The sequence below is a fragment of the Balaenoptera acutorostrata genome, chromosome 10, assembly GCF_949987535.1.
Source record: "Balaenoptera acutorostrata chromosome 10, mBalAcu1.1, whole genome shotgun sequence".
Classification (NCBI taxonomy): domain Eukaryota; kingdom Metazoa; phylum Chordata; class Mammalia; order Artiodactyla; family Balaenopteridae; genus Balaenoptera; species Balaenoptera acutorostrata.
Genome location: NC_080073.1, coordinates 57817385 through 57841246, shown reverse-complemented (window position 1 = coordinate 57841246; position 23862 = coordinate 57817385). Strand labels below are relative to the sequence as shown.

Here is a 23862-nt window from a genome sequence, read left to right as displayed (position 1 = left end):
AGCACCAAGGAAGTCCTGAAACCAATTTTTGAATCTCATTAATCATTAATAATGGCAATTTGGAATTTGAAAGCCCTGCTTTTCTACATTGACTCAATTATTTGTACACTAAACTCAAATCATCATCCAAGCCACATAGACCTCCCTTTACTACTACCAGAGGATGGTGTAGCTTTCCTCTCCTCCTTTCATTTAGCCTTTTCCCAGGGCAGAAACCCCCAGGGCAGGGTTGTGGGCTGCCTTAACAGCTAATTTGCAGTCTGCACTTGGGCTTGGATTGGGACCATCAGTAACTTTTGTGAGATTGAGTACCTTTTTGAAAAGACATTGTCCTCCAAAGAATATGTAAAAATCTACATCTGGTCCACACTCCCCCAGTGCCTGCCTGGCATGAAGAACTAGGACGAAATTCATCATTGATAAAGAAAATGTGTTATCTCCCACCCCTTCCCCAATCTGAAGTCTAACATTAAAATATCATTGTTTCCCTAATCTTTAAGTAATCAGAAGATTACTTACACAGTTGCTCTCAATAGCAAAAATAAACAAGGGTTTAAACAGTGGTAGGTCTGCATCATTTACAAAATAAGTAGTTTTCAGGGGCCTGATCTCAGAGGAAATACTCAAGATATATGCAAACTTTACTAAAGATGCTTATAATATGGTTGTGAAATATAACTAACATACCCAAATCCCAACAAACAATATAGAAAAATATATAATTATATGTCAAATTGCATAGTGTAGACTAGTATTATAAGAGTTTTGATTAAAGTCTGGTAAGCACATTTTCACATGCTAAAAGAATTGCTATGCAATAAAATTAGAGAAGGCATTTACACAAAATCACCTTGGCAATTGTGAAATCTAGTATTAAGTATTCTATGTTAATAACTAACTTGAAAGCAAGCTAATGAAAGTTGCTCATAATAAAGACAACTAGAATATAGCTGTGCTCTCTGGAATATTTGGATGAAACATTGACTACTTTACATAGATGTGATCTTTATGAACAAAAGACAAGTATAAATATAGATTCTCAGTCATCTAGTAAGATAATTAAGAGCCTGGAAATCATGAAAAGACAATTTCTATTCAAAATGCAGAGCATAATAATTCCCATCTATTAGTTCAGTGCCTAGGTGTTAGCTGCTGAAAAATGAAAAACCCAGCAAAGGAGGGAAAAACATCAGTGTTAATCCAGTCAAAGTTGGCCATAGTCTTAGTTGACATTACATTTGCATTTTAAATTTGGGTTTGACTGACACTCCCAAAAATTTACATTTGACCTACACAAATGGCATCCATAACATTAAAATGTACCCTATTAACTTGACAAAGAATAAGTTTCTCATCATATGTTTTGGTATGATTTAATTTTCACAAATATACAACATCATTTCCCCTATCTCAACAGGGAAGGACTATTTCTTTTTTATATATAAAAGACCCTAGACATTTTTTCCAATTCAAAATATCCAATTGTTTGATTAATTTGACTCTATAGACAACAGAACAAATAAATTATTTTTAAAGAACTGACACAAAATTAGTATACAGAAATCTGTTGCTTTCTGTACACTAACAATGAACTATCATAAAGAGAAATTAAGAAAACAACCTCATTTATAATCACACCAAAAAGAATAAAATAACTAGGAATAAATTTAACCAAGAAATTGAAAGACCTATAATCAAAAAGCTAGAAGGCATTGATGAAAGAAACTGAAGATGATACAAAAAAATGGAAAAGTATCCTGCACTCATGGATTGGAAGAAATAATATTGTTAAAATGTCCATACTACCCAATGCAATGTATAGATTTAATGCAATACCTATCAAATACCAATGACATTTTTCATGGAACTAGAACAAATAATTTAAAAATATATAGAACCACAAATGATCCTGAAGAACCAAAACAATATTGAGAAAAAAGAACAAAGCTGAAGGTATCATGCTCCCTGACTTCAGACTATACTACAAAGCTACAGTAGTCAGAAACAGTATGGTACTGGCACAGAAACAGACACATAGCTGAGTAGAGAGCCCAGAAATAAACCCACACACATGTGGTCACCTTGACAAAGGAGGCAAGAACATACAATGGGGAAAAGACAATCTCTTCAACAAGTGATGCTGAGAAAACTGGATAGCTACAAGTAAAACAATGAGATTAGAACATTTCCTCACACCATATACAAAAATAAACTCAAAATGGAGATTAAAGACTTAAATATAAGACTAGAAACCATAAAAGTAGAAGAAAACATAGGCAGTACACTCTTTGACATAGGTCTTAGCAATACTTTTTGAATATGTCTATTCAGGCAAGGCAAACAAATGCAAAAATAAACAAATCGGACCTAATGAAAGTTAAAAGCTTTTGCACAGTGAATCAAACTATAGACAAGATGAAAAGACAAACTACTGAATGGGAGAAGATATTTGCAAATGATATGTCTGGTAAGGGGTGAATATCCAAAATAAATAAAGAACACATACAATTCAATATAAAAAAATTAAAAATGGACAGAGCACCTGAAGACACACAGCTGGCCAACAGGCACATGAAAATATGCTCAACCTTGCTAATCAGGGAAATGCAAATCAAAACCACCATGAGAGATTATCTCACAACTGTCAGAATGGCTATCATCAAAAAGACAACACATAAATGCTGGCAAGGTTGTGGAATAAAGGGAACCCTAGCACACTGGTGGTGGGAGTGTAAATTGGTTCAGCCACTATGGGAAACAGCATGGAGTTTCCACAAAAAATTAAAAATAGAACTACCATATGATCCAGCAATCCCACTTCTGATTATATATCTGAAGAAAACAAAAACACTGATTCAAAAAGATGTATGAACCCCAATGTTCATTATAGCATTATTTACAATTGTCAAGATGTGAAAGCAACCCAACTGCCCACCAACAGATGAATGGATAAAGAAGATGTGGTGTATATATACAATGGAATATTACTCAGCCATAAAAAAGAATGAAATTCTGCCATTTTCAGCAATGTGGATGGACCTAGAGAATATTATGCTTAGTGAAATAAGTCATACAGAGAAGGACAAATACTGTGTATTTTCACTTATATGTGGAATCTAAAAAATAAAGCATACAAATGAATAGAATAAAACAGAAATAGACTCACAGATACAGAGAATAAACTAGTGGTTACCAGTAGGGAGAGGGGGAGGTGCAAATTAGGGGAAGAGGATTAAGAGGTACAAACTATTACATATAAAATAAATAAGATATAAGGATGTAATGTACAGCACAGGAAATAGAGCCAATATTTTATAACTCTAAGTGGAGTATAATCTATGAAAATAGAGAATCAATATGTTGTACACCTGAAGCTAATATAATATTGTAAACCAACTATACTTCAATTAAAAAAATTATTCATCCAGAGAACTTTTGGACATAACTGAGTTTCCTGAGGCTAGAGGCACTTAAACAGCATAATGTTACATAGTAAGTAGATCAGGTATGAAAGGTATTCCTTTTCCAGTTTTCTTTTCTTTCTACTGATTATATCAAGGGTTAAGTTTCAGTATGGAACAAGTATGTCATCACCATCTTTGAGATATGAGCTAATGTTCCTTCATAACAAAGAAAACAGACCTCAGGATAAGCAGATACAATACCTACTAGAATTTAATAATGTTGTTTTGCTTAGATTTGCATTTATTTTTTATAATTGTCACCTATTATGGCAAGTGACGCTATTCTGGTTTCCCATTTGTAACAAAAGTATAAACTTCCCTTTAGATAACTTTAAGTTGAGAAAGTAAGTCAAATTAAAGAAACGGATATTTGGAAAATAGTAATACAGATGGTACTCAGATACAGACAAATTTGTGCCGTGGTAATCTATAAGTGACAAAGGTTAGGGAAATAGAGCTAAAATAATTAATATGTGTAAAAAGTGTTTATTCATTCATTGATTCCATGTTAATTACTGTTAATATTTTCATCCATTCAGTATAGAAATTCCTAAATTTTCAATTCTGTTGTCAGAGAACTAGTCTGTTATTTAACCTAAAGAATATCTTATCAAATAATTTATACAATCTAGTTAGTATTAAAAGACAGAACAAGAGGATTTTTAATAGTGTTAACTTGAAACGGCTTCATGGTTATTTGTTTTACAGGAGTTTGGAGGTACATTAAATACTGCTGTATGACCACAATATGAACCTAGAAGTTCACATTTTAGGAGTACAATATAGGCAAGATCATATTCTAATACAGCCACTTGGCACTCTAAAATAATAGTTCTCACCCTTTGTTCTGCCATAGCACATGGAAAATGATGTTCACATACTAGATATAGTCCTGGGAGCATACCCAGGTTTTGACAAAATTCTCTCATCTCTGACAATTTTTTTTCCAGAGCACTTAGGCAATACAGGACTATAGCTATCGGTTATACATAATGGAAAGAATACTAATTTGCAGAGAAGGTGATCTAAGTGGATGGGGCTGGTACCAGTTGTTTGTGATTTGATAAAGCAACCAATAGTCCAAGTTTACCTGCAACATTTAAAAAAGTATGACTTTTATAATATGTAGAAAACCCATTTTGCATTAAGATGAAGAAAAAAATTTTTTTTTTACTCGAAAGTGGAATAACTCATAAGTAGTAACCCAAATTTTCTCATATGCATTACTGTGTTCTACAATATTAGTTGAAACTAATCACTCCTTTATAGGTAAACTTTAGCATTCACTGACAACACTTAAAATGCTATAGTACATTCTGTTTTAAATTTAAAATATATGAATCAGTAAATTTTTAAAAAGTAGATGGTATAACAAACTGTAGTTCTAAGAAATATAATATATTACATGTTAACTGTGCTAAGTAGTTTGTTTAAATATCCAGAGATCTGATCAATTTTGCTGACATAAAGTCAAGTCTTAAACTAGCTAACTCAACATACCCTTTAGGAAAAATAATTCTTATTATGAATCACAACTGAACTGCAAATTGCTTACATATGTATGTATTTTGCTATCACTATTATAAAATCAATCAATGACAATCATTTTAACTTCATGATTATGTTATGAACTTACCTTATGCCAAAATAGCAGGAGTAGAGCATGGTCAACATGACAGCTTTAGATATGTTAATAACAAAGCTATCTGTTTTTTGCATCTATGCTGATCATGACAGATTGGCCCCAAACTGTCAATAACTCTTCCAAAGCAAATTTAATAAATGTGGAGACATGGACTAATATTACAGTAAATCAGTTCACATCTCCTTTGTTCACTATATGTATTAACTCTACAAAAGAATGTGAATTAAGGAAGCCAAAGTGAAAATAACATTAAGCAATAATAATTCCAAATTAACCAAAGTAGTAAAATAGAACTTTATACTCGAGTCATACACATATGTTAAAAGCACAGTCACTAAGTTTTTTTCCTGAATTGTCCAGGTTTAGTTAAAAACTTCACTATTACTGTTGAACTTTGGTCCTCTTTAATAGAAATTAGAAATGTTAATGAATACACTCTTTTTTCTCAAACAATTACTATAAACTTTTATGTTTTAAGAATCCATAATTTTTACATTATTAGAGAAACAATGTGATATAACACTGCTTTAATCAAATACAAATAATTAAAATTATCTGTGTCAGAGTAAAGGAGATAGAATAAGATATGCTTACTCATATCATATAGGTGTAGAGCATATAGAAATATGTATGTAAAACAAGGTTACTATTTTTTGTTAGTAGGTATGCACTGTAAGCATGAAAATTCAACTGGCTAACATTCCTACCAAAGCAAAAATACAAATTTTAGTAAAACAGCCTATATATTTCATCAAATAAGTGAACACAGAAAGCATTTTGATACTGTTAACATGCCAAATTAATAATGATGGACAAACAAAACAAGATTCTCTGGCTGATTGTACTAAAGTTACCTCCCAAGCATCATTCAGGTATTCAGGCCCAACCATAATTCTGTGTTCACCCATTGTGTGCTTGAAATCAACTTGATCTAATAAGTACTACCATGGTCTTTGAGATTGCGAAGTATCACAGTGGGAAGGCTATGGGACTGCCACCCCATCACTAACTCGGCCTCTAGCTCCTTAACGTGGGCCCTGAGCATGAGGGGTGGCACTTTCAGAAGCAGGTCAAGAGGCAGCAAAGCTGAAGAAATAAAAGGGGGAAAGATATGAAACTGTAACATGAATTGCACTGAATTTCAGGGAGGGGTGTATGATGTTATTGCTGCCAATACTAAATTACCTGGCCTTGGTCTTGATCCTATTCCACCAGTGAAGTCTCTGAAAACAGAATTATAAGGATTTATTCAATCTGGATTTGACTAACATTTACTGAAAGCTTATACCCCGCTATGGTTTACATAGGAAAATGTAGGTTTATTTTTCCTCAAGACGCCCTCAAGAGTTTAATAAAGAGAGAAAATAGACATATTTGAACCCAGAGCAGAACTGACATTCTATGACCAATGGAAGAATATTGTCCTATCACAGTTGTTTATAACCTCTAAGAATAATTACGAGCCTAAATCTTAGTACAGTACCTTGAATGATTTTGTTACTTTTAAAATCAAAATACTTATTTTGTATTAAAAAGAAAAAACATTTAAAATTTTATATGTAGTATTTTCCATGCTTTATTCCTGCTGTCTTAAAGAAGAAACTATAACTCTTCCTATGAAATGAGATGATTTTTGCATTTAAGAGGACTATATTTTTCCTTAAGTTCTCAGTGTTATTAACATTACTTGTTTGCCCTACCCTAAAATTCTGGATTTCCTGAACATTTTGCAAGTTGGTCTTCATGGCTTCCACCTAGTGGAAGGGTCATTAGACCCTAGTAAGGACAGCCATAAATAACCTTCAACCTTGTTTTTTCTAGTGTAATCTAAAGTCAATTTCTTAATAGTTTTTTAAATGAAATAAGAAACATCTATGCCCTGACAAATGATAAGAACCATACTTAAATTTAATGCAATGCAACAAAAGTACATCAAACATGTTCTGTGTATATGGTACATGTGTGTATATTGAGTTGGAATGAACATAGGGACTTAAACAGAAATAAACATGATTGATAATTTTCTTACCCCAACCCTTTCATTTTAATCACAGAAGTTTTGATACATACATGCAACACATACCTAAGTTATGAAGCATAACAAATTTGGCACTCATCTACCCACCACTCAATTACTAGAATAATACCAAAATCTGTGCACTCAACTGTGAGTTCCTTCCCTATCCTTTCCCATCCTTCTAATTCCCTACCAAACCAGCCCTCTCTTGATCCTATTTACTTTTTGTGTCTCATTCCCAACCCATATTTCCAGAGCCTTGAAAATTAAATGAAACTCGCCAGCTTTGCATAGGTAATACATTCTCCCAACCCCTGGAATAAGGTGGCATGTTTAAATAAAGAAAAGGGATGCCCCCTTCTCTCAAATTTTCAAAGAGGGACATAATCTCAGCAGTGCCCATATGCGTGTGGCAGAAGCCTCAGCACTGGGCTGAGGAGCAACTCATATCCTTGCATGTAGGCTATACATCAGGAAGGGCAAGTGCATAGCCCTGTCCCTTAGCCTTCTAGACAAGTCCAGCACTGTCCAACAGAAATATAATGCAAACTACAAATTAATATTTAAATGAAATTTAAAATTCAGTTCCTCAGTCAAACTAGCTACACTTCAATTGCTCGAGTCACATGTTGCCAGTGGCCCCCATACGTGACATTGCATTCCAGACGCTTCTGTAGAAGATGTTAGTCATTGTCTTCATAAACATTATGACTGAGGCTTACAGACATGCCACACAGCTGCACAATACTTCATGGACCCCACTATCTTAAACGTTGAGGAGACACGGCTTTGGGAAAGATCCCCAGTGTTCTCCTTACTTGCTGCAAGTAATAAATACTTCCTTCTCCTGATCTTTGTCTTAGTTGTGTCTTTTGACTTGACACCCACTAAAAGGAGAACACAGTTTGCAGGTGACAAATTTTGATGACTCTGGTGGGACCTTTCACTTAACCCCTTTGGGTTCCTCCAGCTCCCAAGAGGCAATGCAGTGGGCTGCAGCAGTTCACCCAGGCGAATTTGTCTACGTTGCTGGGGGATCTAAGGGGAAGGGCATAGGAGAATCCCTCTTGGAGCCTGATTTTTCAGGTCCATGCACCTCAACTTGCTGAATGGGCTCAGTGGCTGCTCTGGACTTCTTGATCTGGAGAGTCCCTTTGGAGAGGTGAGAGGTGTTTATCCCACAAATTGGCTTCAGGGCTCTGTCTCCATCTCAACGGGGAAGAAGAAATGACTCAAGAACTGCCCAGTTAATCTGGTCTGGTGAGGTTGGCTCTGAGAGTCTGAGGGATTGCAAGACATTCCTCTCTTCTCCAGTCTTAGAGGTCAGGTCAGAGTCTGAGGGACTGTGAGACACCCCCGTGTTGCTCGAAGAGTCTGAGGGATTGTGAGAAAAAGAAGTTGATGTGCCATTCTTTGGCCATTGAATAAAGTTTGTGCTGTTCCAGTCTCAGCACTGGTTTTGTTATTGGCTGTGCGAATCCAAGCCGAAAAGAACCTCCCTGGGGTCTTGGGGGGCTAGGGGCCTCGGCCTGAGCTAGGACCCTGGTGTGGCTCCAGGTGACCAATTTGGTAACAAATCCAGCCAGAGGGCTCTCTGACTCAAGGCCAACAGGTGGCCAGCCAAAAGAACAGAGTGATTTAGCCCTTGCCCTTGACCTCTGAGTCAACGAGCCCTACTGGAATAAGTCTGAGATCTGAAAACAGCCAAGCATCTGATCTGGGAGCACGCATCTGGAAAGACGAACCCTCCCAAATATCCTTGATTGGGATGCCTGTCATGGATCAAGGTAGTGTCCTGGGGATGCCCAACACAGGGTCACTGGCTTTACCTGGCCAGAAATGCCAGGTGAGTGAGGAGCTGGACCAACTCTGTTCTAGCAGAGGGCTAAGTGAGTGAGGAGTTGGGCTGGACAAAGTCCTCTGAAGGCCACCGCACAGGAAGATCACCTCTTTGTTTCTTGTGTCTTTTTTTTTTTTAACATCTTTATTGGAGTATAATTGCTTTACAATGGTGTGTTAGTTTCTGCTTTATAACAAAGTAAATCAGTTATACATATACATATGTTCCCATATCTCTTCCCTCTTGCATCTCCCTCTCTCCCACCCTCCCTATCCCACCCCTCTAGGTGTTCACAAAGCACAGAGCTGATCTCCCTGGTTTCTTGTGTCTTTAGTTTAAATTTCTGTCATTGGTTTGTGTCAAGTCTTCATCAGTGAATCTGGAAGGATCTTGGTTTTATGTGGTTTTGTTTGTCCAACTGCTCTTGTGAGTCTCTGCCACAATTGTGGGCACAGGTCAAGCACTGAAGACCCGTCAGGGTGCTCACCACTTGAAGAGACCCATGAAAGTATAAGTTGGTCATGGATCAGGACAGACTGGCTCTAGTTTCCCTGCCGACCTGAAGCATGCGTCCGTGCAACCAGGAACATGTAAATCATCCATAGCCACAATCCCTGCAGCACTCTCACCTTCAGGATATAATCAGGAGTCCAAGAGCATGTCTTTAGTGTTAATCTGTCTTTCATCTTGATCAGTGAGCTTGGATCTGTGTATATGTCTTTTTCGGGTCCACCCCTCCCTGTCATTCCTCACCATTGGTCTCCGGGAGCCTCTCTCAGAGACAAGAACCCCTAAGAAATATGGTTCTAGGCTAAGCTCAGGAAATTCAGTTTTGCTTCCCCAGGAAATCTGAGGACCCACAAGTAGCTCAGAACCTTTGGGTCCTTGTCATTGAGTTGTTCAGAACTCAAACTGGGTCATCTGAGACTCAAGCTGAGTCACCTGGGGACAGGTAAGTAGATCTTTGAGACTCCAAATCAGTCTCACCTTGAAATGTAAATGTTCTATGAGGGCTCTCAGAAACACTTATCTAGACCATCTGTAATTCCTGAGACTGAGAGGGAGAAGGGGAAAGAGAACTTCCTAAAAAATTTTAACTTATTCCAACCATTATAAACCAATGTGTTTTATATTATAATACCTGGTTCATAACTAAGTTTAAAATGGGGCTAGGAGATCGCTGGTTCCATCTGTCTTTATATAAAAAGTAACTTGTAGATGAGCTGTATTTAATTGGCCTAAAGAAAAGCAAGTGCTTACAAGTTAAATATTTCTAAATATAAAGAAAACTGGCCAGAATAAATTTCAGGGTCATGTGATCTAGGACTAATCTTTAATGAGCAAAAACAAGCTTGTTTGTTGGTTTAATTAATATAGACATGTCTTTAGAGTCATCAGTATTAAGAATAATACTTTCATTATACTGAGAGTCAAATTTGTCAGCAAGGAAAAGAACATGGTATAATGAAATCTTAAATTAAATGTACATGAGATAAGAGGTTTCTTTAGTTGAACTTAAAAAAAATTGCGTTTCGGGAATGTTTATCTAAAATAGTCTCTCCTGATTTTGGCAACTTGAAACTTTAGTTTTGCTATATTAAATTAAATGATAGGAATTATTGACCATCCAGGTTATTTCAAATAAAATAAAACACTGGAACACTACTTGCTAAACAGGTCTAAGTTTATTGACTTTTGTCTTCTTATGAAGGGAAACTAAAGATGTTTGGGTTTCTTAAAGACATGTAGCACATTGAGGCAAGAAATTCTGCTATGAGAAGACCTTCAAGATGGCGGAAGAATAAGACATGGAGATCACCTTCCTCCCCACAAATACATCAAAAATACATCTACATGTGGAACAACTCCTACAGAACACCTACTGAATGCTGGTAGAAGACCTCAGACTTCCCCAAAGGCAAGAAAATCCCCACATACCTGGGTAGGGCAAAAGAAAAAAGAAAAACCAGAGACAAAAGAATAGGGATGGGACCTGTGCCTCTGAGAGGGAGCTATGAAAGAAAAAAAGTTCTCACACACTAGGAAGCCCCTTCACTGGCGGGGACGAGGGGTGGGCAGTAGGGAAGATTTGGAGCCACAGAGGAGAGTGCAGCAACAGGGGTGCAGACAGCAAAGCGGAGAGATTCCCACACAGAGGATCACTGCCGACCAGCACTCATTAGCCTGTGATGTTTGTCTGCTCACCCACCGGGGTGGGTGGGGCCTGGGAGCTGAGGCTCAGGCTTTGGCAGTCAGACCTCAAGGAGAGGACTGGGGTAGGCTGCGTGAAGACGGCGTGAAGGGGGCTAGTGCACCACAGCTAGCTGGGAGGGAGTCCGGGAAAATGTCTGGACCTGCCAGAGAGGCAAAAGACCATTGTTTTGGGGTGCGCAAGGTGAGGGGATTCCTACTCCGTGTGCCCACAGATGGAAGAGCACTGCCTAAGTGAGCTCCAGAGATGGGCATGAGCTGTGGCTATCGGCTCAGACCCCAGAGACAGGTATTGCCCGCTAATGCTGTCACTGCTGCCACCAAGAATCCTGTGTGCAAGTGCAGGTCACCACAAACACCCCCAACACCCCCAGAGACTGTGCAGCATGTCACTGCCAGGGTCCCGTGATCCAGGGACAATTTCCCCAGGAGAACACATGGCGTGCCTCAGGCTGTTGCAATGTCACACTGGCCTCTGCCGCCGAAGGCTTGCCCTGCATTTCAATTATGACTACAGTACCCCTCCCTCTCCCTGGCCTGAATGAGCAAGAGAGCCCTAATCAGCCACTGCTTTAACACCCTCCTGTCTGGAACAGATGCCTGAGGGTGGCCTACATTCAGAGGTGGGGTCAAAACTAAAGCTGAACCCCAGGAGCTGTGTGAACAAAGAAGAGAAAGGGAAATTTTTCCATGCAGCCTCAGGAGCAGTGGATTAAATCCCCACAATCAACTTGATAAACCCTGCATCTGTGGAATAACGGAATAGACAATGAATGTTTCCAAAATTGAGGTGGTGGACTTTGGGAGCAACTGTAGACTTGGGGTTTGCATTATGCATCTGATTTTTTATCTTAGTTTAGTTTTTAGTGCTTGTTATCATTGGTGGATTTGTTTATTGGTTTGGTTGCTCTCTTCCTTTTTTAAAAAATATTTTTTTTTTTTATTTTTTTTTCCTTTTTTCTCTTCTGAGTGTGTGTGTGTATGTTTCTTTGTGTGATGTTGTCTGTTTCAGTTTGCTTTTACCATTTGTCCTAGGGTTCTGTCTGTTTGTTTTTTGATGTTGTTTGTTTGTTTTATTTTTATGAGTGTGTGTGTGTTTGTGTATGTTTCTTTGAGTGATTTTGTCTGTTAGTTTTGCTTTTACCATTTGGCTTGGGGTTCTATCTGTTCGGTTTTTTTTTCTTCCTTTTCTTCTGAGCTGTGTGGCTGGCAGGGTCTCGGTGCTCTGGCTGGGTGTTAGGCCCAAACCTCCAAGGTGAGAGAGCCAAGTCCAGGACATTGGACCACCAGAGACCTCTTGGCCCTATGTAATATCAATTGGAGAGAGCTCTCCCAGAGATCTCCATCTCAACACAAAGACCCAGCTCCATCCAATGGCCAGCAATCTCCAGTGCTGGATGCCCCATGCCAAACAACGAGCAAGACAGGAATACAATCACACCCATCAGCAGAGAGGAAGCCTAAAGTCATATTAAGTTCACAGACACTGCAAAACACACTACCAGGCATGGCCTTTCCTACCAGAAGGACAAGATCCAGCCTCACACACAGGCACCAGTCCCCTCCACCAGGAAGCCTACACAAGCCACTGAACCAACCTCACCCACTGTGGGCAGACACCAAAAATAACGGGAACTACGAACTGAAGCCTGTGAAAAGGAAACGCCAAACACAGTAAGTTAAACAAAATGAGAAGACAGAGAAATATGCAGCAGATAAGGAGCAAGGTAAAAACCCACCAAACCAAAAAAATGAAGAAGGAATAGGCAGTCTACCTGAAAAAGAATACAGAGTAATGATAGTAAAGATGATCCAAAATCTTGGAAATAGAATGGAGAAAATACAAGAAACGTTTAACAAGGACCTAGAAGAACTAAAGAGCAAACAAACAATGAGGAGCAGCACAATAAATGAAATTAAAAACACTCTAGAAGGAATCAATAGCAGAATAACTGAGGCAGAAAAACAGATAAGTGACCTGGAAGATAGAATAGTGGAAATAACTTCTGCAGAGCAGAATAAAGAAAAAAGAATGAAAAGAATTGAGGACAGTCTCAGAGACCTCTGAGACAAAATTAAATGCACCAATATTCGGATTATAGGGGTCCCAGAGGAAGAAGAGAAAAAGAAAGTGTCAGAAAATATTTGAAGAGATTAGAGTTGAAAACTTCCCTAAGATGGGAAAGGAAATAGTCAATCAAGTCCAGGAAGCACAGGATAAATCCAAGGAGAAACATGCCAAGACACATATTAATCAAACTATCAACAATTAAATGCAAAGAAAAAATATTAAAAGGGCAAGGGAAAAGCAACAAATAACATACAAGGGAATCCCCATAAGGTTAACAGTTGATATTTCAAAAACTCTGAAGGATCTTTGCAGAAAGATCAAAGCTGACCTTTGCAAAAACTCTGCAAGCCAGAAGGGAGTGGCAGGACATATTTAAAGTGATTAAAGGGAAAAACTTACAACCAAGATTATTCTATCCAGCAAGGATCTCATTCAGATTCGATGGAGAAATTAAAACCTTTACAAACAAGCAAAGGTTGAGAGAATTCAGCACCACCAAAGCAGCGTAACAACAAATGCTAAAGAAACTTCTCTAGGCAGAAAACACAAGGGAGGGAAAAGACCTGCAAAAAAACTGAACACAGCTAAGAAAATGCTAATAGGAACATACATATCGAAAATTACCTTAAATGTAAATGGATTTAATGTTCCGCCCAAAAGATACAGACTGGCTGAATGGGTATAGAAACCAGACCCATATATATGCTGTCTACAAGAGACCCACTTCAGACCTAGGGACACATACAGACTGAAAGTGAAGGGATGGAAAAAGATATTCCATGCAAATGGAAATCAAAAGAAAGGGGAAGAAGCAATAACTCATATCAGACAAAATAGACTTTAAAATAGACTATTGCAAGAGACAAAGAAGGACAGTACATAATGATCAAGGGATCAATCCAAGAAGAAGATATCACAATTGTAAATATTTATGCACCCAACATAAGAACACCTCAATACATAAGAAAAATGCTAACAGCCATAAGAGGGGAAATTGACAGTAACACAATCATAGTAGGGGAATTTAACACCCCACTTTCACCAATGGACAAATCATCAAAAATGGAAATAAATAAGAAACACAAGCTTTAAATGACACATTAGACCAGATGGACTTAATTGATATTTATAGGACACTCCATCCAAAAACAACAGAATACACTTTCTTCTCATGTGCACATGGAACACACTGCAGGATAGATTATATCTTGGGTCACAAATCAAGCCTCGATAAATTTAAGAAAATTGAAATCATACCAAGCATGTTTTCTGACCACAGTGCAATGAGACTAGATATCAATTACAGGAAAAAAAACTGTAAAAAATACAAACACATGGAGGCTAAACAATACACTACTAAGTAACCAAGAGATAGCTGAAGAAATCAAAGAGGAAATCAAAAATACGTAGAAACAAATGGCAATGAAAATACGACAACCCAAAACCTATAGGATGCAGCAAAAGCAGTTATAAGAGAGAAGTTTATAGCAATACGATCCTACCTCAAGAAACAAGAAACATCTCAAACAACCTAAACTTACACCTACAGCAATCAGAAAAAGAAAAAAAAACCCAGGGTGAGCAGAAGGAAAGAAATCATAAAGATTAGATCAGAAATAAATGAAAAAGAAATGAAGGAAACAATAGCAAATATCAATAAAGCTGGTTCTTTGAGAAGATAAACAAAATTGATAAACCTTTAGCAAGACTCATCAAAAAGAGGGGGGAGAAGACTCAAATCGGCAGAACTAGAAATGAAAAAGGAGAAGTAACAACTGACACTGCAGAAATACAAAGGATCATGAGAGATTACTACAAGCAACTATATGCCAATAAAATGGACAACTTGGAAGAAATGGACAAATTCTTAGAAAGGTACAATCCTCCAAGACTGAACCAGGAAGAAAGAGAAAATATGAACAGACCAATCACAAGCACTGAAATTGAAACTGTGATTAAAAATCTTCCAACAAACAAAACCCCAGGACCAGATGGCTTCACAGGTGAATTCTATCAAACATTTAGAGAAGAGTTAACACCTATCTTTCTCAAACTCTTCCAAAATATAGCAGAGGGAGGAATACTCCCAAACTCATTCTACGAGGCCACCATCCCCCTGGTACCAAAACCAGACAAAGATGTCACAAAGAAAGAAAACTACAGGCCAATATCACTGATGAACATAGATGCAAAAATCCTCAACAAAATACTAGCAAACAGAATCCATCAGCACATTAAAAGGATCATACACCATGATCAAGTGGGGTTTATCCCAGGAATGCAAGGATTCTTCAATATACGCAAATCAAACAATGTGATACACCATAGTATCAAATTGAAGGATAATAACCATATGATAATCTCAATAGATGCAGAAAAAGCTTTTGACAAAATTCAACACCTATTTATGATAAAAATTCTCCAGAAAGTGGGCATAGAGGGAACCTACCTCAACATAATAAAGGCCATAAATGACAAACCCACAGCCAACATCATTCTCAGTGGTGAAAAACTGAAACCATTTCCTCTAAGATCAGGAACAGGACAAGGTTGCCCACTCTCAACATTATTACTTAACATAGTTTTGGAAGTTTTAGCCACAGCAATCAGAGAAGAAAAAGAAATAAAAGGAATCCAAATCAAAAAGAAGAAGTAAAGCTGTCACTGTTTGCAGATGACATGATAGTATACATAGAGAATCCTAAAGATGCTACCAGAAAACTACTAGAGCTAATCAATGAATTTGGGAAAGTAGCAGGATACAAAATTAATGCACAGAAATCTCTTGCATTCTTATACACTAATGATGAAAAATATGAAAGAGAAATTAAGGAAACACTCCCATTTACCATTGCAACAAAAAGAATAAAATACCTAGGAATAAACTTACCTAAGGAAACAAAAGACTTGTATGCAGAAAACTATAAGACACTGATGGAAGAAATTAAAGATGATACAAATAGATGGAGAGATATACCATGTTCCTGGATTGGAAGAATCAACATTGTGAAAATGACTCTACTACCCAAACAATCTACAGATTCAATGCAATCCCTATCAAACTACCAATGGCATTTTTCACAAAACTAGAAGAAAAAATTTCACAATTTGTATGGAAACACAAAAGACCTCGAATAGACAAAACAACTTTCAGAAGGAAAACTGGAGCTCGAAGAATCAGGCTCCCTGACTTCAGACTATACTACAAAGCTACAGTAATCAAGACAGTATGGTATTGGCACAAAAACAGAAATATAGATCAATGGAACAGGATAGACAGCCCAGAGATAAACCCTCGCACCTATGGTCACGTTATCTTTGATAAAGGTGGCAAGAATATACAATGGAGAAAAGACAGCCTCTTCAATAAGTGGTGCTGGGAAAACTGGACAGCTACATGTAAAAGAATGAAATTATAACACTTCCTTACACCATACACAAAAATAAACTCAAAATGGATTAAAGATCTAAAGGTAAGGAGAGACATAATAAAACTCTTAAGAGGAAAACATAGGCAGAACACTCTATGACATAAATCACAGCAAGATCCTTTCTGACCCACCTCCTAGAGAAATGGAAATAAAAATAAGCAAATGGGACTTAATGAAACGTAAAAGTTTTGCACAGTAAAGGAAACCATAAACAAGACTAAAAGACAACACTCAGAATGGGAGAAAATATTTCCAACAAAGCAACTGACAAAGGAATAATCTCCAAAATATACAAGCAGCTAATGCAGGTCAATATAAAAAAAAACAAGGAACCCAATCAAAAAATGGTCAGAAGACCTAAATAGACATTTCTCCGAAGAAGATATACAGATTGCCAACTAACACATGAAAGGATGCTCAATGACACTAATCATTAGAGAAATGCAAATAAAAACCCCAATGAGGTATCACCCCACACCAGTCAGAATGGCCATCATCAAAAAAACCTACAAACAGTAAATGCTGTATAGGGTGTGGAGAAAAGGGAACCCTCTTGCATTGTTGGTGGGCATGTAAATTGATACAGCCACTATGGAGGACAGTATGGACGTTCCTTAAAAAACTAAAAATAGAACTACCATACGACCCCCAGCAACCCCACCTAGGCATATTCCCTGAGAAAACCATAATTCAAAAAGATTCATGTACCACAATGTTCATTGCAGCTCTATTTACAATAGCCAGGACATGGAAACAACCTAAGAGTCCACTGACAGATGAATGGATAAAGAAGATGTGGCACATATATACAATGGAATATTACTCAGCCATAAAAAGAAACAAAATTGAGTTACTTATAGTCAGGTGGATGGGTGTAGAGTTTGTCATACAGAGTGAAGTAAGTCAGAAAGGGAAAAACAAATACCATATGCTAACACACATATATATGGAATTTAAAAAAAATGCGTCTGATGAACCTAGGGGCAGCACATGAATAATGACACAGACGTAGAGAATGGACTTGAGGACACCGGGTTGGAGGGAAAGGTAAGCTGGGATGAAGTGATAGAGTAGCACTGACATATATACACTACCAAATGTAAAAGAGAGAGCTAGTGGAAAGCAGCTGCATAGCACAGGGAGATCATCTCGGTGCTCTGGGACCACCTAGAGTGGTTGGATAGGGAGGGTGGGAAGGAGGCGCAAGAGGGAGGGGATATGGGGATATACGTATACATATAACTGATTCAGTTTGTTATACAGCAGAAACTAATTCAACATTGTAAAGCAATTATACTCCAATAAAGATGTTTAAAAAAAGAGAAATTCTGCTATGAGAAAATGCACGATTCTAGAGGTTATAGAATATATTCATAAAATTTCCAATTAGGAAATGCTGTTTGACAAAGAGTCCACAATTACTTGCTTCTTGGCTTTTGCTAGAGATTAAGGTTTTTAAGGGTTAAAATTATAATATATGTAATTAAAGCTATTAAAATAATAAGGGAAACATTTCAGTATGCCAGTTAAATAGACATTGTTTTAGTAAAGGAAGGTATGAGGAATGGAACTGCATTTTGTTAGGAAAGTAAAAGGGTAGTTTTATTCTATAGCTGGTTATTTCTGAATAGAAAAGAAAGTAAGGGACAAAATAATATAGATACAGAAAGCTGTAGAAGGTTTACTTGAAAAGGAACACTGGGAAAAGAGTTTCGTACATGGTCAGGATTTTCCAAGATTGGATTAAATTTACTTAGGTAAATGAATTTTGTTATTAAGAGTAGGCTGGTGCAGGACTGGATTTTGTATCTCTCTGTGTAAAGAGAAATAAGTTTTCTTGGAATGCTACATTTGATAACAGATTGTGTAAGTTTCTATGCCTTTAAGTGATCTGCGTTTGCTTTTGAAATCTTTTGTCACTTTGGTTAAATGAATAAGTATTGTTTCACAGTGACCAACGATTCTATTTGACCAAGTCTTTTGAAACTTTTTGATATTTTTGACAAACTTCCCAGCGTCAAATTCTAATTAAAGTTCTTTTGACCTCCAGCTAACTTTAAGATTCTTCAGAGGGCCCCTAAGGCATCTCAGAGAAAAATATTAAACTAATTAGGATTATTTGGTATATGTCAAATTACAAGGAAAGTAATTATCACATGAGTGATAAGCTTTCCAAAGTTATACCTTATGGGTAAATGTCATTAATATAAATATCTTAGAAATTATATAAAGTTCCTAAAATGTGAATATGTCCTGGTGTAATGTTATCAGTCATAATTATAGTTAGAACCAAGTTCCTTTGTCAGTTGCATTGTGGTCAGGTGTTTAACCATGCCTTTTAAGTCTTTCGTCATTCATAGACACTTATTTTATTCTGATGTTTTTACAAAAATACTTCATTTCAAGATGATTCATAGAAAAGACATTTTTGACAATTACAGGTTTCTGATAACTTTCAGATTCTACTGCTGAAATGGGTAAATAAATTAAAGAATCCTAATGGAAACCCTGATAGCATCATAAAACTGTTAACAAAAGGGATTAGTTACATATGACTGAGTGAACGGGTAAATATGGTTCTAATTTTTTCGGTTTTTGTCAGAATTATTACCGGTTTTAATCTGTGTTTTCCAGGTATAAGGAAACCCTTCCTCTCAAGCTAATTATGACTTACAGCAATTTGGTAAATTACACTTCTGTAAGTGGAATTGAAACATTTATCTTCTCTTTCTACCTGATCCCTCCAGAAATTGGAAACTTATAGGTTCCCAGTAGCTTTATCCAGTAAACAAGGAAGGTCACCTACTGACTGGTGATATTTTGGGAACCTCAAAAAGGGAAGAATTCACCCAAATCTGCAAGGCAAAGTCTGTGGTAAGTCCTTGGCATGGCTTTCCTGGCCCTGAGAAGATTTTTTATTTTTAAAGTTCAGTCTGAGACTCCTTATGTAAGTAATCAGGCAAAGTTTACTGAAATCAGACTTAATTTGCAAACAACTTAATCTTAATTTGGCTATATTTGGTAAAAATGAGGGTAATTTTAGAGAGAAAAAGATGATGTCTCAGTGGATATTAAATTCTAGTTTTGTTACCTGAGGTTTGTATTTACTGTCTAAGACTCACCTCCCAGATAGCTTCTTGTCATTATGCTACATAATTGTAAAGTTTAACTGAATCATTAAAAATATATTCTGTTTGTTTCTTTTTTATATTATTTTTTAAATTAATTAATTAAGGAGGAGGGAGAAGATGGCGGAAGAGTAAGACGCGGAGATCACCTTCCTTCCCACAGATAACAGTAGAAATACATCTACACGTGGAACTGCTCCTACAGAACACCCACTGAACGCTGGCAGAAAACGTCCGACCTCCAAAAAGGCAAGAAACTCCCCCCGTACTTGGGTAGGGCAAAAGAAAAAAGAAATAACATAGACAAAAGAATAGGGACGGCACCTGCACCAGTGGGAGGGAGCTGTGAAGGAGGAAAGGTTTCCACGCACTAGGAATCCCCTTCGCGGGCGGAGACTGCGGGTGGCGGAGGGGGGAAGCTTTGGAGCCACGGAGAAGAGCACAGCCACAGGGGCGCAGAGGAAAAAACGGAGAGACTCCCGCACAGAGGCTCGGCGACGAGTAGCACTCAGCAGCCCGAGAGGCTTGTCTGCTCACCCGCCGGGGCGGGCGGGGCTGGGAGCTGAGGCTCGGCTTCAGTCGGATCGCAGGGAGAGGACTGGGGCTGGCAGCGTGAACACAGCCTGAAGGGTTTAGTGCACCACAGGTAGCCGGAAGTGAGTCCGGGAAAAAGTCTGCAGCTGCCGAAGAGGCAAGAGACTTTTTCTTGCCTCTTTGTTTCGCTGCGCGCAAGGAGAGGGGATTCAGAGCGCCGCCTAAACGAACTCCAGAGAAGGGCGCGAGCCGCGGCGATCAGCGCGGACCCCAGAGACGGGCGTGAGACGCTGGGGCTGCTGCTGCCACCTCCAAAAAGCCTGTGTGTGAGCACAGGTCACTCTCCACACCGCCCCTCCCGGGAGCCGGTGCAGCCCGCCACTGCCAGGGACCCGGGATCCGGGGACAACATCCCCGGGAGAACGCACTGCGCGCCTCAGGCTGGTGCAACGTCACGCCGGCCTCTGCCGCTGCAGGCTCACCCCGCCTCCTCCGTACCCCTCCCTCCCTGCGGCCTGGGTGAGCCAGAGCCCCCGAAGCAGCTGCTCCTTTAACCCCGTCCTGTCTGGGCGGGAAACAGACGCCCTCAGGCGACCTACACACAGAGGAGGGTCCAAATCCAAAGCTGAACGCCAGGAGCTGTGCGAACAGGGAAGAGAAGGGGAAATCTCTCCCAGCAGCCTCAGAAGCAGCGGATTAAAGCTCCACAAACAACTTGATGTGCCTGCATCTGCTGAAGACCTGAATAGACAACGAATCAGCCCAAATTTAGGAGGTGGACTCTGGGAGCAGGAGATATTAATTTTTCCCCTTTTCCTTTTTTTTGTGAGTGTATATGTATATGCTTCTGGGTGAGATTTTGTCTGTATAGCTTTGCTTTACAATAGCTTTATTTTACTTCACTATATTATAGCCTCTTTCTTTCTTTCTTTCTATTTTTTCTCCCTTTTACTCTGAGCTGCGTGGACGAAAGGCTCTTGGTGCTCCAGCCAGGCATCAGGGCCGTGCCTCTGAGGTGGGAGAGCCAACTTCAGAACACTGGTCCACAAGAGACCTCCCAGCTCCAGGTAATACCAAACCGCAAAAATCTCCCAGAGATCTCCATCTCAACATCAAGACCCAGCTTCACCCAACGACCAGCAAGCTACAGTGCTGGACACCCAATGCCAAACAACTAGCTAGACAGGAACACAACCCCATCCATTAGCAGAGAGGCTGCCTAAAATCATAATAAGGCCACAGACACACCAAAATACACCACCAGACGTGGACGTGCCCACCAGAAAGACAAGATCTAGCCTCATCCACCAGAACTCAGGCACTAGTTCCCTCCACCAGGAAGCCTACACAACCCACTGAACCAACCTTAGCCACTGGGGACAGATACCAAAAACAACGGGAACTACGAACCTGCAGCCTGTGAAAAGGAGACCCCAAACACAGTAAGATACGCAAAATGAGACGACAGAAAAACACACAGCAGATGAAGGAGCAGGCTCAAAACACACTGGACTTAACAAATGAAGGGGAAATAGGTAGTCTACCTGATAAAGAATTCAGAATAATGAGAGTAAGGATGATCCAAAATCTTGGAAATAGAATAGACAAAATGCAAGAAACATTTAACAAGGATGTAGAAGAACTAAAGAGGAACCAAGCAATGATGAAGAACACAATAAATGAAATTAAAAATACTCTAGATGGGATCAATAGTAGAACAACTGAGGCAGAAGAAAGGATAAGTGACCTGGAAGATAAAATGGTGGAAATAACTACTACAGAGCAGGATAAAGAAAAAAGAATGAAAAGAACTGAGGACAGTCTCAGGGACCTCTGGGACAACATTAAACGCTCCAACATTCGAATTATAGGGGTACCAGAAGAAGAAGAGAAAAAGAAAGGGACTGAGAAAATTTTTGAAGGGATTATAGTTGAAAACTTCCCTAATATGGGAAAGGAAATAGTTAATCAAGTCCTGGAAGCACAGAGAGTCCCATACAGGATAAACCCAAGGAGGAACACGCCAAGACACATATTAATCAAACTGTCAAAAATTAAATATAAGGAAAACATATTAAAGGCAGCAAGGGGAAAAAAACCAAATAACACACAAGGGAATCCCCATAAGGTTAACATCTGATCTATCAGCAGAAACTCTGCAAGCCAGAAGGGAGTGGCACGATATACTTAAAGTGATGAAGGAGAAAAACCTACAACCAAGATTACTCTACCCAGCAAGGATCTCATTCAGATTTGATGGAGAAATTAAAACCTTTACAGACAAGCAAAAGCTGAGAGAGTTCAGCATCACCAAACCAGCTTTACAACAAACGCTAAAGGAACTTCTCTAGGCAAGAAACACAAGAGAAGGAAAACACCTACAATAGCAAACCCAATACATTTAAGAAAATGGGAATAGGAACATACATATCGATAATTACCTTGAATGTAAATGGATTAAATGCTCCCACCAAAAGACACAGGCTGGCTGAATGGATACAAAAACAAGACCCATATATATGCTGTCTACAAGAGACCCACTTCAGACCTAGAGACACATACAGATTGAAAGTGAGGGGATGGAAAAAGATATTCCATGCAAATGGAAATCAAAAGAAAGCTGGAGTAGCAATTCTCATATCAGACAAAATAGACTTTAAAATAAAGACTATTACAAGAGACAAAGAAGGACGCTATACAATGATCAAGGGATCGATCCAAGAGGAAGGTATAACAATTGTAAATATTTATGCACCCAACATCGGAGCACCTCAATACATAAGGCAAATACTAACAGCCATAAAAGGGGAAATTGACAGCAACACAATCATAGTAGGGGACTTTAACACCCCACTTTCACCAATGGACAGATCATCCAAAATGAAAATAAATAAGGAAACACAAGCTTTAAATGATACATTAAACAATATGGACTTAATTGATATTTATAGGACATTCCACCCAAAAACAACAGAATACACATTTTTCTCAAGTGCTCATGGAACAGTCTCCAGGATAGATCATATCTTGGGTCACAAATCAAGCCTTGGTAAATTTAAGAAAATTGAAATCGTATCAAGTATCTTTTCCGACCACAACGCTATGAGACTAGATATCAATTACAGGAAAAGATCTGTAAAAAATACAAACACATGGAGGCTACACAATACATTACTTAATAACGAAGTGATTACTGAAGAAATCAAAGGGGAAATCAAAAAATACCTAGAAACAAATGACAACGGAGACATGACGACCCAAAACCTATGGGATGCAGCAAAAGCAGTGCTAAGAGGGAAGTTTATAGCAATACAAGCCTACCTCAAGAAACAGGAAACATCTCGAATAAACAACCTAACCTTGCACCTAAAGCAATTAGAGAAAGAAGAACAAAAAAACCCCAAAGCCAGCAGAAGGAAAGAAATTATAAAGATCAGGTCAGAAATAAATGAAAAAGAAATGAAGGAAACAATAGCAAATATCAATGAAACTAAAAGCTGGTTCTTTGAGAAGATAAACAA

General features: G+C 38.4%; 1 protein-coding gene across 1 annotated transcript in view; it reads right to left on the bottom strand.

Annotated features, from left to right (window-relative positions):
• The window catches only part of NEK10 (NIMA related kinase 10), a 302206-nt gene that overhangs the window by 54212 nt on the left and 224132 nt on the right, over positions 1 to 23862 (bottom strand). The window contains exons 32-33 of the mRNA XM_057555449.1: positions 6295 to 6332; positions 6055 to 6195 (exon numbers count right to left, since the gene is read on the bottom strand). Of these exons, the coding sequence (XP_057411432.1) occupies positions 6055 to 6195; positions 6295 to 6332 (179 nt within the window). The remainder of the gene's footprint in view (positions 1 to 6054; positions 6196 to 6294; positions 6333 to 23862) is intronic.